Source organism: Danio rerio, chromosome 5, assembly GCF_052040795.2.
Source record: "Danio rerio strain M-AB ecotype USA chromosome 5, GRCz13ab, whole genome shotgun sequence".
Classification (NCBI taxonomy): Eukaryota; Metazoa; Chordata; class Actinopteri; order Cypriniformes; family Danionidae; genus Danio; species Danio rerio.
This window is the reverse complement of record NC_141025.1, coordinates 14,256,600-14,275,958: the sequence shown is the minus strand read 5'-3', so window position 1 is coordinate 14,275,958 and position 19,359 is coordinate 14,256,600. Positions and strand designations below refer to the sequence as shown.

The following is a 19,359-nucleotide window of genomic DNA, read 5'->3' as shown; positions in this document are numbered from 1 at the left end:
ACATAAAGCCTGGCATTGTGAGGGTCTGTCACATCCAAATTCATCAATACAGAAATTTCTCAAAAAGAAGAGTTTCATTATTCTTGATTTTTCTCCACTTGTGTGCCCAAAACCAATTTCCTTAAAAAGGCACAAATAAAATATGCATGTATGGATGCATTGCGTAATGTGAAGACTGTATACACAACGTTATGTTAGGTTAGAATTCATTGTATTGGTAACTGTAATTATAAAGATATTGCACTGTTCAACAGCCCAGGGTTGATAGATTTCTCTTTTTTTATTATTTTTATAAATGTTAACAATATTGTCAGCAAGTGACAGTAAAGATTAGAAATGTACAACTGATTTCTACTTCAAATGTGTTCTTTTGAACTTTAGAATACTTAAAGTTTGTAAAAAAATAAAAATTAATAAAAAATAAAAGTACTTCTTAATTTGGCAGCACAAACATTTGTGACTAATGATAATCACAAGTGGTTGCTGGAAATTCAGACTCGCCATCAAAAAATAAAACAAAAGTCAAATTATAAAAATAAATATAATTTTAAATATATTTTTCAATATAATAAAATAAATTATAATAAAATTAATTATAATAAAATAAAATATAATAATATAATATAATAAATTATAATATAATAATTTAATATAAATTAATATAAACTAATATAATATAAAATAATATAATATAATAAATTATAGTAAAATAAATTATAATAACTTAAAATATAATGTTAATATATTTTAATATAACATAATAAACTATAACATAATAAAATATCATTGTTTAATATAACAAAACAATATAATATAATATAATATAATATAATATAATATAATTAATAAAATTAAATTAAAATAGCCTTAGTTATAATTTTTTTTTCTTTCTCCTTTGTTTTTTTATTGACAAACCCACTGAACAGTAGTGTAGCTATTTAAAAAAAAACACAAAAAAAAACAATGAAAAAGCATTATACCTTGCGCAGCATGGCCTCGGATTTCTGTAAATTGAAGTTTCTGGCTGGAAACAAAAGTAAAAAGTTGCAAATTAGTAAAACAATTATCATTTACTATAACTTATATATACAGGAAAGTCTATTATTATTTACTCACTCCACCTCTTCAAAACCTGTTTGGTTTCTTTCTTTTACTGAACACGAAAGAAGATATTTTGATGTACAGTTGAAGTCAGAATTATTAGCCCCCCTTTGAATTTTCTTTTCTATTTTAAATATTTCTCAAATGATGTTTAACAGAGATAAGAAATTTTCACTGCATGTCTGATAATATTTTGTCTTCTAAAGAAAGTCTTATCTGTTTTATTTTGGCTAGAATAAAAGCTTTTTTTAATTTTTTAAACACTATTTTAATGTCACTTTAAGCTGTATAGAAGTGTCTTGAAAAATATCTAGTCAAACATTATTTACTGTCATCATGGCAAAGATAAAATAAATCAGTTATTAGAAATGAATTATTAAAACTATTATGTTTAGAAATGTGTTGAAAAAATCTTCCCTCCGTTAGATTGTGGGAAAAAAATAAACAGAGGGCGAATAATTCAGCGGGGCTAATACGTCTTTTTAACTGTGTGTTAAAAAAAAGCAGCCATTGACTTTCATAGTATACTTTTGTCCTACTACAGATGTGAATGGTTACCGGTTTTCAACATTATTCAGAATATTTTCTTTTGTGTTTTGGATTAAATTCCTAAAGGTTTAGGACCATTTGAGAGTGAGTAAATGGTGAGTAAATTATTAATATATATATATATTTTTTTTTTTGGTAAAATATCCCTTCAGGTCACTCGCAGGGTTTGAGCCAACAAATCTGCAGTTATCAGTCCTACAGTTTAACCTCACGGCTACTATACAAGCAAAATTCAATACTAAACTCTCACACTCACAATATAAAGAGCATGTGTGTCCTGCACATGACCTGAATCAACATCTTGACTCAAGACAAGGCGCTTTTATGTGTTTTAACTCAAGATAACCTGTACAAATCTGGAAGCCTTGTGCCACTGAAAGTTACTATTTGGTAACAGATTAACTGTTCAGCTGAGAAACAGGAAAGTTTGTGGATCTGCGAGTCCATGAGTAGACTAGACAGACCACAGTGTGCTGACCTTCAATATATTCCCATGTAGATTATAAACAGATCTGAAAGCCTATCACACACACACACACACACACACACACACACACACACACACACACACACACACACACACACACACACACAAATAATTATTACAAATTCAGCCCAACCCAATTTCATTTCCACAGTGCTGGATTAGTGTCACTGTCAGCGACTGTACTCACACCTGCCTGTACCTGACTGGCCCGAAGACACAACTGACCCAGAATTAGTCAGACATGAAGTCATACGTAAGTATTTAATGCTCATAAAGAAGATTATGTGACAAAGCTGATCAAAAGCTCTCAGTGTTTTGTGGAACAGATCTGTCAGTTGCTTTATCAAGACTTTTTATCTATCTATCTATCTATCTATCTATCTATCTATCTATCTATCTATCTATCTATCTATCTATCTATCTATCTATCTATCTATCTATCTATCTATCTATCTATTTATCTATCTATCTATCTATCTATCTATCTATCTATCTATCTATCTATCCTTTCATACATTTCTATCCTTCTACTAATCTGTATCCTTCTATCTATTCTATCTAACCTCTATCTAACTATCTAACCTTTCATCCAATTGCTCATCCATCAATCTCCAGTATCTATCTATCCTGAAAAAAGCTTGTCAATCCATCCATCCTTTCATCCAACTGTCCATCCATCCATTCATTCATTCAACCATCCATCTATCCATTCATCCATCCATCTCTGTTTATCCAAATGTCCATCCATGCATTAATCTTTTCATCTGACTGTTCACCCATCCATCCATTTATCTTTCATCAATCATTTCATACATCCATCTATGTATCTTTACATCCAACTCTCCAACCATTCATCCAATCTATCCTTTAATCCACCCATACATATATTCCTTCATTCAACTGGCCATCTATTCATCCATCCATCCTTTCATCCAACTATCCATCCATTCGTTCATTCAACTATTCATCTATCCATTCATCCATCCATCCATCCACCCATCCATCTCTGTTTATCCAAATGTCCATCCATGCATTCATCTTTTCATCTAACTGTCCATCCATCCATCAATCCATCCTTTCATTTAACTCTGCAACCCTCCATCGATCCATCATGTCATCTAACTGTCCATCCATCCATCTATCTGTTGATCCAAATGTCCATCCATCCATCCATCCATCCATTTATCCATCCATCCATCCATCCATCTATTCCTTTCTCTAACTGTCCAATCATCCATCCACCTATCCTTTCATCCAACTGTCCATTCATCCATGCCATCTATCCTTTTCTCCAACTGTTCACCCATCCATCCATCCATCCTTCATCTATCATTTCATCCATACATCTATGAATCTTGACGTCCAACTCTACAACCATCCATCCATCCATCAATCTATCCTTTCATCCACCCATACATATATCCCGTCATTCAACTGGCCATCGATTCATCCATCCATCTATCCTTTCATCCAACTGTCCATCCAATCAATCGTCTATCTGTCTATCCTTTTATCTAACTGTCCATCCATCTATCCATCAACTGTACATATATCCATCTATCTATCCACTCTTACTTTCATCCAAAATGTTTCCCTGTCTGTTTTTAATGCAAATTAGAAATTATATAAGTTTAATCTTTTCATCTGACTGTTCACCCATCCATCCATTTATCTTTCATCAATCATTTCATACATCCATCTATGTATCTTTACATCCAACTCTCCAACCATTCATCCAATCTATCCTTAAATCCACCCATACATATATTCCTTCATTCAACTGGCCATCTATTCATCCATCCATCCTTTCATCCAACTGTCCATCCATCCGTTCATTCAACTATCCATCTATCCATCCATCCATCCATCCATCCATCCATCCATCCATCCATCTCTGTTTATCCAAATGTCCATCCATGCATTCATCTTTTCATCTAACTGTCCATCCATCCATCAATCCATCCTTTCATTTAACTCTGCAACCCTCCATCGATCCATCATGTCATCTAATTGTCCATCCATCCATCTATCTGTTGATCCAAATGTCCATCCATCCATCCATCTATTTTTTCTCTAACTGTCCAATCATCCATCCACCTATCCTTTCATCCAACTGTCCATTCATCCATGCCATCTATCCTTTTCTCCAACTGTTCACCCATCCATCCATCCATCCTTCATCTATCATTTCATACATACATCCATGAATCTTGACGTCCAACTCTACAACCATCCATCCATCCATCAATCTATCCTTTCATCCAACTGTCCATCCAATCAATCGTCTATCTGTCTATCCTTTTATCCAACTGTCCATCCATCTATCCATCAACTGTACATATATCCATCTATCTATCCACTCTTACTTTCATCCAAAATGTTTCCCTGTCTGTTTTTAATGCAAATTAGAAATTATATAAGCTTGATCAAATTAGATATTTTTATTCATAATATATTTCAGTGATGTAAAGAGAATCTACCTGTGCATAAATCACGCTGTTTTGCTGATGTGTTTGTTTGCCAGGGTGTGTTGGTGATTTTTGTATTGTAGTTAATGCAGTTGCTAGGTGTTTGCTAACAGTCTTTTGATATCTATCTGATAACTGTCCTCTTTATATGGCTTTAATGTAAGCCCAAGAGATTTTGTGTGTGTGTGTGTGTGTGTGTGTGTGTGTGTGTGTGTGTGTGTGTGTGCCAGTTTTATTGTCCACTAACAATAAGTCTAATCACTCGGAAAGCTTTACTGATATCACGCATGTTTACAGCATAAATAGTATAGAACAATTTATGCACCTACACACTTCGGAGTAACAATAATGATATTATGATCATTTATTCGACCTCTACAAAGTTACTTACACTCGCACTTAAAAGTTTGGAGTTGTTTGATATTTTAATATTCCCGAAAGAAGCTTTTTATGCTCGCCAATGCTCTAATTACTTGGTTAAAATAAAGTATAATAAAAAAACAAATATTCTGCAATACTATTACAATATAAAAGAACTGGTTTCAATTTTAATATATTTAAAACAAAGTGTTTTTTGCTTCTGCAATGGCATTAAGTTTTGCAATTAAATTTCCATTATTATTGCATAGTCTTTATATTATATACACTGATTTTATGTATTTTTACTATTATATTGCAAGAATTAGATTCTTTGTTTCCAGTGAGGGCTTATGCTGTGCTTACACCAGATGTGGAACGCGCAAATAAATTGCGATATTTGCACGTTAATAGACGCGTGAACATTTTGAATTTACTCGATTCATTTGCGCGTCAAATCCGCTTCATTTAACAGATGCAGAATTGTGTGATGGACAGGGCTTGTCTGCCCAGTGACTCTAGCTTCGTTGCTAATTGGCTAACATGGATTTTATTAAGAGAATAACTGTGTTAATGTGCTTTATGAAGGCTGATAAACATTGTCGATTCGTTTGGAGCAGTGTCTGAGTCCACTAGATCTTTTTGAGGTGCAACCAGCTCTGTGAGCTCAGCAACTCTTTCAGAAACTGTACCTGGACGATGGAGGCTTTCAGCGGTGCTTCTGACTGAGCCGAGCCCAGTTTGATGAACTGATGTTGGTGTGAGCAGGAGGATTTTCCCCCGGGACACCAACAACAGTCACTATGTCATAATCACGCCCCACAAGAGCAAGCTCCTGATTGGTTAACGCGCCGCGAATGTCCGCTGAAGTTCAGATTTTAGAACTCGAGCGATTCGTGTGAAACGTGCGATACGGGTGTTAAGTGTGTTAACTCGCGCCGATTCATTCGCGCAAATCACGTCATTCGCGCCGCCTCATAAGCAAGTATCACACTACAGGATGTCTATTCGCGCCTTTGCATTGACTTAACATGTTAATCACTTGCGCTTGACGCTTCTTCCGCGTCTGGTGTGAACACAGCATAAGAGAAACTTGTTCATGCTTTTATCAGCAGCAGGGTGGATTACTGTAACAGCCTCCTCATTGGCCTTTCCAAAAAGACAGTCAAGACAGCAGCAGCTCATCCGTAACGCTGCTGCCAGGATTCTGACCAGAACCAGGAAATCAGAGCACATCACACCTGCCCTCAGGTCTTAACACTGGCTCCCAGATCTTTAGGATCAAATAAACTAGAAATTGCAAGAGTTCAGTCAAAGCAGGGTGAATCTGCCTTTAGCTATTCCCTCTCGCCTCGCTGCTGGAATCAGCTTCCAGAAGTGATCAGGTGTGCTCCAACATTAGGCACATTCAAATCAAGACTGAAAACACATCTGTTTAGCTGTGCCTTTACCAAATAAGCACATCGCTACATCCGACAGATCATGCTATTATGTCTTTCATTTCTTTTTAATTCCCTTAAAACTTGTTTTAACAATTTTTATTCATTGTTGCTTTTTTTCTTGTTTCTTTTATTCTTGTTTATGTAAAGCACTTTGAATTACCATTGTCTATGTACTACATAAACAAACTTACCTTCTCTATTAAAAATGCTTATAAATAATTATTATCAATGTTTAAAACAATACACTCAATTTTTGAGGAAAACTCTTTTCTTTGGTAAATAAAGTACAAAACTGTTTTCCTGCATTTACTGTCACTTTAAATCAATTTGATGCATCCTTGCTAAAGTCTCAACCATTTTTCCCTGCACAAAATTATTTTATACCCTAAAATGTAGAACAGCAGAGTCTGCAATAATTTAAAGACAAGAATTACTCGCAGATTGCAGACTCTGCAGACTTGTACTGTGGTAAACCCATATCACATCACCGCAGACCTCAATGACTAGTTTCACAATCAACATTTTATCTTATCAACACTTGCCACTGCCTTTATTAACGAAATGTGCAAGTGTCAACACTCTCTCACAGGACAGCACAGAAGACTGTAATACAGGTATCTTAAACCACATTTGAAGACAAAGATTATTAGCCCTTCTGTGAAACATTTAGCTTTTTTCTCAGTTGATGTTTAGGATTTTTTTTCCAGTGTTTCCTAACACATTTTTAGTTTGGCTGGAATAAAAAATGGTTTGTAATTAAAAACAACCAATATTATTACCTCCCTTATTTAATTATTATTTTCGATTGACTAGAGAGAAAACCACTGTTGTCCAATGACTTGCCTAATTAGCCTAGTTAAACCTTAAAATGGCACTTTATTTTTAATTTGAATATTAGTATCTTGAAAAATTTCTAGTAAAATATTATGTACTGTCATCATGGCAAAAACAAGTGTTATTAGAAATGAGTTATTAAAACTATCATGTTTAAAAACGTATTGAAATAACTAGCAGACAGAATTAAACCATACAGGACGGCTAATAATTTTGTGTTCGACTCTATAGTAATAACCCTAGATTACCATCATGCACGCATGCATCTATCAATCGACATGCACATGCCAATTAACCAGTTACATCAGTACTCTCAGTGGTCTTTGTCTGGTGACTAGAAATCTCTGCAGAAGACTGGCCGCATTCAGGCCCGTTCCTGTACACAAAACAGCCTTTGTCAAACCCAAGAACAGCCTCTGTAAGGCCGCCAGTAAAGTGTTCAAACTCCAGTCTGGAGGGTCAACCAAAAAGTCTAGAGAACATTCACATTTACGGCTTTAGCAGATTTAATTAAAGGCCTGCAGCATGACGATGTACTGGATCAGGTCCAATACACAGGCCTGGATTAACGTAAGGGCTAGGTGGGGCTGAAGCCCCAGGGCTCGCGGAAAAAGGGGGCATTTGATTGGCTGAAAATTTAATTTAATATGCTTTCTCTTGTCGATAATGTGAAGTATTCCTTTCGGTTCACTGCTGTTCAAAAACAGTGACGCTGGTGCTAAACTGGGGCTCAGAGTGGCTGTAGCCCAATCAGAATATTGAATAGCCCTGTTTTAGTCACCCATAGGGTGATCAGATGTCTCAATTTTTCCCAGGACAGTCATTTATTTCAGCACTACCACAAGAACCGTACAGTCAAAGGTAGGCTAAACAAGCTCATAGTGGGAAAAAAAAAGATAATTCAAACAGTTCTCATCATTGATACACTTGTTTTTGTAGTAACAGAAGCTGGGATTGGTGGAATTATAATGAATGGACTGATAAAGCTGGATTTATACTTTCGCCTGGTGCCACATCGCGCACTACACGAAACGGGAGAGCTGTCTCGGCCGCGCGGCGGTTACAGCTGGATTCAAACCAACACGCACCCGCACAATCCTTCCATCACACAATATAACCAAGACAGTGTGCGAATAAATCAAATAGCTCACACAAGCAGTTATCAAAATATCCATAGTTGCAGAGTGTCTATCGCAAGTAAATACACTCGGTTATACTTTACAGTAAGTCTAACCGAACCAGTTAGAAAGCAAACTTTATGAATGTTTACTTTGCCCCTTTTATGAAAACGACAGTAATAATATGGTGCAATGAAGTATTGCTAACTTTCATCAGACAATATATCTGATAAACAAATAAATAAATAAAATAAAAGAAGGATGCTATACTTCTGTAACTTAGAAAACCACAATAAGCAATTTTGGATATTAGAAGTATGGACATTTAAGATATCCTATCATTAGGGATTTATGGTCAGCTAAAGTTTTAAATCAGGGGTTTTCAAAGTGTGAGGCGCGTCTCCCCTGGGGGGCGCCAGAGCATGTCAGGGGAGGCGCGGGAAAAAAATATTATATAATAAAAATATAATTATTAAGTTTAATTATTATATGTATGTTTTATTATATTTAAACGTTTTAATTAAACAAAGCTAAAAAAAATATACGTCAAAAATAAGAAAACCTTTTTTACCCAGAAGGCCATAGCTGTGAATTCGCTTCTGTTTGGCAAGCCCGCCAATACAGGTATATGCCTGCTAATACAATGGATCGGTTTCTGAGACCCCCCGATTCAAAGCCTTCAAGTTCAGGGCTTAAACCCAAAAGACGACGATATGATGATCAGTATTTGAGCTTAGGATTTACGTGGACAGGACCAGCTGATGAACCACGACCTTTATGTGTGGTTTGTCAAGATATTTTGGCTAATGACAGCATGAGACCCGCTAAACTTCGACTGTTTTGACTGGGATGGACAGTTCTTCGATCTGTTCTATTCATATTGAACCATCATCCTAGTTTTAAAAATGTTATATTAAAATACTTGTTATTACTCTGTAAATAATTGCACTTTCATGCAAATGATGATAAAAGTGAGTTAACAGTCTGACATCTGTCTGTGTCTTTATATATACTGTATATATATATATGTGTGTGTGTGTGTGTGTGTGTGTGTGTGTGCGCATGCGTGTGTGCGTGCGTGTTTGGGAGGAGGGGGGCGCCAATGGATAAGTTGTGTCAAAAGGGAGGCCCACTGTCTTAGACTTTGGAAAACCCTGTTCTAAATCAACGTTTTAAAGGTAAACCACTATTAAAAGTATTTAATATAAAGCACTAATTTATCAAGTATTGCAAGTGTGTTTTTTTTTTGTTTTTTTGCTGATTTGTGCTGCGTGTTTGAACTTTAAAGTTCATATTATGTCATAACTTTTTGTATACCTGCAGGCCTATTTTAATAAAACTGAAAAAACTATAATAATCAAATATAGATCAAATGGTGGAAATTAGGGGAGGCAGTGGTGCAGTAGGTAGTGCTGTCGCCTCACAGCAAGAATGTCGCTGGTTCGAACCTCGGATCAGTTGGCGTTTCTGTGTGGAGTTTGCATGTTCTCCCTGCCTTCGTGTGGGTTTCCTCCGGGTGCTCCGGTTTCCCCCACAGTCCAAAGAGTTGCAGTACAGGTCAATTGGGTAGGCTAAATTTTGCGTAGTGTATGAGTGTGTGTGTGAATGTGTGTGTGGATGTTTCCCAGAGATGGGTTGCGGCTGAAAGGGCATCCGCTGCGTAAAAACTTGCTGGATAAGTTGGCGGTTCATTCCGCTGTGGCGACCGCAGACTAAGCCGACAAGAAAATGAATGAATGAATGGTGGAAATTAGATAATAATATTAATTAGTAAATTTATTATAATAATAACAATAATAACAACATATATACATATATATACTTTTGTGAGCTAAAAAAATTTAAAGGGGGGCCCTTGGATTTGCTATACAGTAGCTCCATCGCCCAATGTGTTCTTAATCCGGCCCTGCCAATACGTAGTAGACATGCATGCACGATTCGTTGTTGCTAGAAACAAGAATTATTTATATTAATTATTAAATTACCCATTACATTCCACCACTACCCCAACCCTAACCCCCACAGTACCATGGGCCTTACAATGTCCACTAAGTATTGCACTCAATCATCGTGCTACAGACTGCAGACAGGACATCTTGGAAAATATCTGAACAAATAAGCTTTCCATTGATGTATGCTTTGTTATGATAAAACAACATTTGACTAAGATACAATCTGGATTCTGAATAAATGTTAATACTGAGAAAATCATCTAAATTAATTTATTAGCAATGCATATTACTAATCAAAGTTTTAATATATTTACAGTATTAAATTAATAAAATGTCTTCATTGAATGTGATCTTTGCTTAATATTCTAACAATATTTGGCACAAAAGAAAAATTTATTATTTTTGACCCATACAATCAATTACGATCGGTTGGTGTTTCTGTTTGGAGTTTGCATGTTCTCCCTGCGTTCGCGTGGATTTCCTCCGAGTGCTATGGTTTCCCCCACAGTCCAAAGACATGCAGTACAGGTGAATTGGGTAGGCTAAATTGTCCGTAGTGTGTGAATGTGTGTGTGGATGTTTCCCAGGGATGGGTTGCGGCTGGAAGTAAAAACCTGCGTAAAAACCTGCTGGATAAGTTGGCGGTTCATTCCACTGTGGCGACCCCGGATTAATAAAGGGACTAAGCCAAAAATAAAATGAATGAATGAATGAATTTATTTTTGGCTAAAATTATACCTGTGCAACATAAGACTAGTCATAAGATCTACATTTATTAGCACGCTTATAACAGATAGCATGGGATTGTTTTTAAATGTTCATAAAGTTTGTTAATATACATTATATACATAGTAAATAAACATAAAATTTATTGTTTTGTATCTATAGGTGGTCATAAAAATGAACACTGCATGATGCAGGACCAAAACTATCATTTTCTCCTTTTTGGTAATGTCCAAAAAAAAAAAAAACAACAACAACTGAAGTGTGAACACAACACACCCTTCAATACTGAAATCCTTAAAGTGACCATTCACACAATCATTTGAGGAACTGTACCTTTAAATTTAGACTGGACTATTTAATTGTTCAGACGTGTCTTTCTTTGTTTATGAAGAAATACACATATACATACAAATAAATAAATAAATGAATACAAATACACTTCAATACAGCAAGGCCTATTCAATCATGTAGTGCAAGTTTCTTTAAGTATCTAAACTCATCCGCTACATTCCTGACTCCACAGTTTTGATCCGATTACACTGATTCATACTGTCTGAACATGAGTCAAGACAGGACATATAGTCTCTCTCATCACCAGTGTCCAATAATCATATCACCAATGTCTCAGAAAAGCTAGGATTCTATTATTATTATTATTTAAAAAAAGATGTTCCATTACATTCTAAATTCTATATATTAAAGAGTTCTACACGATTCTATATTGTAGTTATGATCATTCCATTCCACATCATTCCACTTCCATCCGTCCGTCTATCTGTCTGTCTGTCATATTTGTAGATGAAGACAATTCTATTATTTATGTGGTTTCAGTTTAAAATATCATTTAATAGTTGTGTATGAATATAATAATTTAACATCATCTTTCTACAAGATTCTATATACCAATTGCGCTATTCTAAAAGACTATTTGTATTATGGTTGTAATATGCACAAAAAAAAGAGTTATGTAATAATATTACTTTTCTAAATAACAAGTAACGCATTACTTTTCAAAATTAATGATATTTGAGTTACTCTTTAAAAAATGTAATGCGAGTTTTTAGTTTAGTTAATTTGCTTTTAATAAATGGCTGAATTAAAATGATCGTAGATCGTAGAATGCAGGAACAGGCAGAAATAAAGACTGCAGAGTCTTACATTTCTGCGATAGAAATGTTCTCTTTATATTTAAAGCATTGAATAAAAGGAAAAGAGGATTATCTGAATGGACAGTGATTTTACAAAAAAGTACAAAAGTAGCAAACGCATTGCTTTAAACTTTCATTAATCTCTATATACAGCCTGTAGAGCTCTGGGGTCAGGAAGTTCTCCGATGATAACATTCATTTTTATGTGTTTTCTTAAAGGTAAATGAAGGTCATACAGTGTGTTGTTAATTGCAGAGCTCCTCTACATGAAGAAAAATAAATAAATAAAAATAACCCTGCAAGTTCTGAAAGAGATCAAGCCCCAGCCAGGTTTGAAAAAAGTAACTCAAAAGTAATGTAACGCATTAGTTACTATAAAATGTAACTAAGTAGTGCAACTAGTTACTTTTTGGGGGAGTAACTCGATATTGTAATGCATTACTTTTTAAAGTAACTTTCCTCAACACTGAGTACAAACGTAAAAACATTCTCTCTATGCAAGCGTAAATGTTTTAACAGTGTTGGGGTAATGCATTACAAGTAACACGAGTAACAATATAATATAACTTTTAAGTAATAAAGTAACTTTAAAGCATTACTTTTCAAAATTAAGAAATATTATTTAAGTTACTTTTTTTTTTAAGTTACTTTTTAGTTTAGTTGATTCACTTTTAATAAATTGCTGAATTAAAATTATCATGGTCATGTTGAATCCTGCACTCAATAAGCGAATGCAGGAACAGACAGAAATGAAGATGGCAGAGCCTTACATTTCTCAGAAATATTCTGCAAGTTAACATAACGCATTACCTACAAGCTCATGCCAGGGGGGGGGTCGGGGGGTTAGAATGACTAACCCCCCACTGACAAAGTCCAAAATTTGACCCCTATTTGATCTCATTTATGCTATTTTTGACTGCTATGCCATCATAAATTGTGAAAACTATAGACAGAAGAAAGCTTTAAGATAAATTTAATCTTCAATTGTAATTTTAATGAAGTGGCCAAATTTTGACGGAGGAAAGCTGAATGAGCCGGCTACAGTTTTTTTTATTTTAAAACAAGTTTTACCAGATTCATATTTTGTTTTGAATGATGGATGATGATAAATTTGTATTTAAAAGTATTTTTTTTCCATTTTTCTAAATATATTTTTTAGATGCTAATACCATAGCAATTTATTTATAAATCTGGATTAATTTACAGTTTAAAAGCAAGTTAGTAAATTAATACTTCATAGTAAAAAAGTGTGGTTATGATCACCATCCGACAAGCTGATCCAGCAAAGATTAGCTCTTAAATGTCACTAAAAGGCATGATTAAATAAAAAACGAGGTGAATAACAGCAAAAAAGGTTTACCTTTCAGAAAAAAATACCATCCCTTTGAACAGATTTACGGTCAAAAGTAACTAAGTAGCGCAACTAGTTAATTTTCTGGGGTGTAACACAGTATTGTAATGCATTACTTTCTAAAGTAACTTTCTCCAACAATATGAATAAACGTAAAACTATTATCACTGTGCATTTTAGTCCACTATTCTGTCAGTAAAATACAGTTATATGTATGTAACAGTATTACTTCAGCATGACATTATTAATAGTTACCCTAACAATGGTTTGCTTCATACATATGAGGGAATGTTTCTCACCTCTCAGCCATCTGAGCAGAAAGTGGTCACTCTGGGAAGGACACTGAGGCAGGACATCCTGAACTTTTTCCCGAAACTGACATGTACAAAAGCAGAATTATGAAATGCATTCGTTATAGTGATGTTGTAAACTTTTATAACGCAAACAGCTATCACCAACTAGCACATCCCTCAACATCTATGACAGACAGCAATGGAAACGTGTGCGCTTGCTGTTACGGAATTGACACAAGTCTAAAACTGTGTGATTAAGCTGCAAATCTAAATACACTAATTAAATACAGCTGAGGGTTTTATTCTGCACTGAATCTGCGGTTTGTGGCCTCAGTCTTGGCTCGGGACAATATTTCATCCCGTCCTCTTCAGGACACGAGTCTCCACAACATCCACAACATAGCCTTACTGCTGATATAAATGAGAAAATAAGATTTACCTGGGCCAAAGCTTCGGCTTGCTTCACGCTCAGATCTCCAACCCTTCCGCTCATGTCGCCACGAGTGCAGCAGAAATAAGTGTCTCAAATCAGCAGAGACTGAATGACAGACTCTGCGGTGATGTTTTAAGCCCCGCCCACCAGTTGCGATTTATCTCCGCCGCTGGGGGCGCTGCGGAGCATGCTCTCAAATTATGTAAAATATTTAATTAATATTAATAAATACATGTAAAAATAATAATGAAATACTTATTGGTAGTAATATTAAAAATAGTATTAAATATGCTGCATTTATATATATATATATATATATATATATATATATATATATATGAATCATTCTATTTTTATTATATTATATAAATAAACTTATATAACAACTATAATATTAATAGTATATTTAATAGATAATAGTCATTTTATGATAGTAATAATTATTGACTATAACACCAATTGTTGTTATTATTAGTTAATATTTTTGCTAAATTGATATGCAATTTTTTTTACATATACATTCTAGCAGAAAAGAATTATAATGAAAAATAAGTTATATATAATAATACAACAATTACAAGTATTAAAAAGATATTATTGGTGCATGTGTTTATAATAATGTTTAATATAATAATAAATGTCATTACTTTTAGTAGTTATTATTCATTATTATTATTATTATTATTGTGAGTTTGTTAGATACCTTGTTAGCTACATTTCGCAAAAGATAATTTATAATGCATTACGTTTTACAAACCAGAAAACGTATTACAATTTTTCCTTTGATAATAAAAATGCAATTAATATTGTAACTAATACTAATAAATACATATAATTAGTTATTTCTAATAATTATTAACTGCTATACAGTGGAATTAATAATAACAACGTATAATTATAATTATATCATAAATAATGAATTAGTTAATATTGTTATTATTTATTCTTACTATTATTGTTGAATTTTATCCATGACATCTCAGCCTCTGTTACACACACACACACACAAACACACACACACACAGAAGGATATTTTACATATAAAACATGTATTTTTATTTTGTATTCACAATTTCATTTAAAAAGCATAGTTCAATCGACAAAACTTTATAAATAATGTAGGAAAATGTACAAACTAGAAAAGAATAATAAATAATTGTATGTTCACAGTTATTTACAGCTCAGTTTTCTCTGTCCTGATCAAGCATTCCGCCAGGCCTGTCGGATTTGCCTCCACGGGGTTCCCAAAACGGACGCCGCAATGAAGAAGAATACAAGAGTCAGACCTTTAGCCAGAGCCTCAGAATAAGGCTCGCCTGTCAGAAAGAGCAGTTCACAACAATAAAAAAAATCATCCAAAATACATGAAGTGTTTCTTTTGTCACACAAAACAGAACCCAAAAGTTATCATAAACCATTTAGATTGATTATGAGTTAATGTAAATGCCAGAGAAATGAGGATGATTATCATATAGTCCATTTCAATGTGGTGATGTCATTGGCCCATCAACATTTCCTGCACGTTATCAAACTATTTTATAACTATAACAACAGGCAATTCAATCATAACTTATTGTTAAAACAGCTATCTTAACATTATTCATAAATGTGACCCTATTTAGATTCTTGGAAGCTGTAGAAATTAAAAATGTAAAACAGAAAATACGTTGGGACCATTGTTATTGTTTACATCCCTCAAAATGGTCTATACTTGGCTAATATACGAACTGATATCAGAAATGATCTAGGAGGAGTTGGGGATGGTGAAAGGAGTGTAGAATTGACAAGAAGCCAAAGAGAGACTGGATGTATGATTTAAATAGACATATGTGGCAGATGTCAGAACCGTATTGGTATACGTCATGATCATCTGACTGTCAACGCTCCATATTACAATTACAATTCATGCTTTTTTTCTCAGGACTGAGCCATGAATCTGCACTTCAGCAGCACTAACAGCAAACTGCACAGATTTACACATATCTGTATTCTGAAGGTTTTTACAGAGGGAAATATTCGTACTTATGAGCCTGATCATATATATAACTTTCAAATTGTTCCACAATTTTGGTTTTGGTATGGGTATTGGCATTTTTTTCTGGTATAAAAAAAACTCCTGTAAAAAGATTCAACTCCAATGTCCAAAACTCCAAAACAAGAAATGTAACGTCAAAAAATGTAAGCTAACAAACCCATATTTAAAAAAAAATGCTCCATTTGCATATTTAAACATAAAAATGTATGTTTGGCATGATTTTCTGATATAAAAACAAAACATTCTGCAAAAAGATTCAACTCCAGTGTCCAAAACTGCAAAACGTTTTGCTAGAGATGTATGCAAAGTTGCAAATATTTAATAAAAAATGCCTCATTTGCATATTCAAACATCAAATTTAATGTAATTAATCAACAAACAAGTGTGTTGAAAACCATTAGATAATTTTTTTCCTTCAAAAGTTGTCTTAAACAATATGATGGCCCAGTGGTTAGCACTGTCGGCTCACAACAAGAAGGTCATCTGGTTTGAGTGCCAGCTGGGCCAGTTGGCATTTCTGTATAGAGTTTGCATGTTCTCCCCGTGTTGTCGTGCGTTTCCTCAGGGTGTTCTGGTTTCCTCCACAGTTCAAAGAAATGCACTATAGCTAAATAGAATAAACTAAATCGCCTGTAGTGTATGTGTGTGAAAGAGTGTGTATGGGTGTTTCCCAGTACTGGGTTGCAGCTGAAAGGACATTCGCTGTGTAAAACATATGGTGGATAAGTTGGAGGTTCATTCCGCTGTGGCGAATCCTGATAAATAAAGGGACTAAGCCAAAGGAAAATGAATGAATGAAGTTGCTGTTGTGTTGGCAAGTGTGTGTGTGTCTCTCTCTCTCTCTCCTTCTCTTAACATCTGCAGGTTTGCATCTGCCTAGTTACGCAGACAATGTGCCCTGGGATTGGCTGGCATGACCCAGGGCATCCTTTAAAAAGGGAAAACTGGCGTTTTGTGAGTTTGGCTGCCGTGTGGTTTTGTGTTTGGTGTGCTATAAAAACTATTTTGTTGCTAAGTGTAATTTTTGTTTGTGTTTCCCGTGTTGGTCTGTAAATTTGGACTCTTTGTTATATATCCATCCGTGTTTCCCCCTCCTATTATTTAGTTTTTGGTTTGTTTGTTTATTGATATTGTAAATATTGAATTCTGTACACTGTAAGAAGCAGTAGGGGTTGGACGCCACACTTTTCCTTTATGTAAATATTTTCTCCTGTTTTTGTACACAGTCAGGGAGGTAGGGGTACATTTTTTATTTTTATTTCTGTTATTTTGTGAAGTTTAGTTAGTTTCATTTGGGTGTTTAGCTAGAGTGTACTTTTCGTTTAGCATTTTTCTGTGGGTCCTCTACAAGGTAGTTGGCTTCACATTTTTGGATGATTAAAAAAAGAAAAAGACAAAAAAAAAAAAAAAAGAGTCCCAAAAGGGCCCCAAGAGGGGACTCCAAAGGGTCATGAAAGTGAATTGTATTTGTCTGGTGATCTTTTATGTTGCAGCCTTGACCCTAGACCAGGGTAGTAACATTAAGTGGGGGCTCATCATTTGATTTTGTACATCAAAAACTCTTAAAAAGTTACTATATATTTTGCAGCAAATAGTTGACAATAATAATTATTTGTATAAGTATATTAATATATAAATAGTGTTTTCTTAATTTATTTACTAATTAACATCATTTACATTTATTATGTAATAAGCATATATACATTTATGTGACAATATTCTTTTCCTTTTAACATTTAGTTTATATGTTAAAGTACACATGAAATCAAAACTAACCATATTGATTTGGTTAGCTCACATTGCTAGTTTTGTGGTGAACAATTCATCTGTGCATGTCATTAAGAAAAAAAATAGTTTGTCCTTGTAATTTGATATTAAAATCTGAAGATCCACTTCCTGTTTGTTTTCAGTTAAATTCTCAGATTAAGTCTGTCTGAGGTATTGGGTGTGGCTAACATACTTAACCACACCCCTCCAACCGTCAGTTTTGACAACAACCAGAAATGGTGAGGCGGAGTAGTCTGTAATTACTCTCCAGAACCCCATTTTCCGATCTTTCTGAATGAAATGCCTACTTTACTACATCCAATCAGCTCGCAGTATAAATAACAAGCCACGCCCACTGTTTGCTTATGTAATATTCCATTTCTCTAGAAACTGCGTCACAATACGAGAAAAAAAAAAAAAAAAAAAAAAAAAAACCGGTCGTAGCTTCTGGTTCATGTGGACTTTAATGTTCTGTACTTGATACTCATCTGTATTATTTGCAAATAAGAAAATTCATAAAAAGTTAATCAAATCATAAAAAAGACATCACATTTTAAAAAAATGTTATGTTGTTTCCAAATATGAGTTCATGCCCCATATTTTAAATGTTGGTTAAAATTGTTTTAAGTGAAGGTATGTCGTGTGTCTGCTGTTGCTGGTGCTTCATGTTTCACATAAACTTCCCAAATAAACCAGAACAACAGCAATACGCTAGCTATACCAACTGAGTAAAACCAAAATTATATACTACACAAAGTGCTGGTTTCAGAGTTTTGAGGGTTATTTCGGACTCTGTCTGTATTTAACACAAGAAACGGAAGCCTCACCAGTGTAGTATGTTGTGAAAGGAAAGGCCAGTTCAGGCCAGCAAACATCATTCCTGTCACAGTCAAACTCTGTGAAGTTAATGCTGAACCTGCAAAAGAACAGACTTCAATTACACTGAGGGTCATCAAGCTGCTGGAAATAATGCCATACGCAAGCAAATACTTGAAATGAAATAGAGCTCTAAAATACAAGACATAATATAAGAGAACTGCAATATAAATATTTTATCTTTTTTATTTAAGACAAATGAATAATTATTGTATTTTATTTAAAGCAAAAAACAAATATTTAAATAAATTTTTCTAAATGACCCACTGTATCTGTACCTGTATCTGTACTGTTCTCATAATGCTGAATTTCTAGAATTGATTTCATTTTTATTTAAAAAATAACTACTGTTACTTTATTTTAAGCAGGAAATAAAATTGACAAAGAAGATCTAAAATACATGGCATAATATAATATAAAAA

At 34.2% G+C, this 19,359-nt stretch overlaps 2 protein-coding genes across 7 annotated transcripts in view; both read right to left on the bottom strand.

Annotated features, from left to right (window-relative positions):
* Nucleotides 1-14,359, bottom strand: part of sec14l8 (SEC14-like lipid binding 8) — a 40,169-nt gene extending 25,810 nt beyond the window's left edge. For 4 of the 5 annotated variants that reach the window (XR_015490316.1, XM_087252116.1, XM_087252117.1 and 1 more), the window contains exons 1-3: nucleotides 14,266-14,359; nucleotides 13,833-13,908; nucleotides 981-1,024 (exon numbers count right to left, since the gene is read on the bottom strand). Coding sequence is in view for 4 of the 5 variants with exons in the window: in XM_087252116.1 (XP_087108242.1) it covers nucleotides 981-1,024; nucleotides 13,833-13,908; nucleotides 14,266-14,319 (174 nt within the window). In the remaining variant the exon portion in view is untranslated. The remainder of the gene's footprint in view (nucleotides 1-980; nucleotides 1,025-13,832; nucleotides 13,909-14,265) is intronic. The other variant, NM_001099993.3, reaches the window with a different exon arrangement.
* Nucleotides 14,360-15,291: 932 nt separating this feature from the next.
* Nucleotides 15,292-19,359, bottom strand: part of tctn2 (tectonic family member 2) — a 40,739-nt gene continuing 36,671 nt past the window's right edge. For both annotated transcript variants that reach the window (XM_087253290.1, XM_087253291.1), the window contains exons 17-18: nucleotides 18,889-18,977; nucleotides 15,292-15,575 (exon numbers count right to left, since the gene is read on the bottom strand). In XM_087253290.1, coding sequence (XP_087109416.1) covers nucleotides 15,460-15,575; nucleotides 18,889-18,977 — 205 coding nt within the window. In that variant the 3' untranslated portion in view covers nucleotides 15,292-15,459. The remainder of the gene's footprint in view (nucleotides 15,576-18,888; nucleotides 18,978-19,359) is intronic.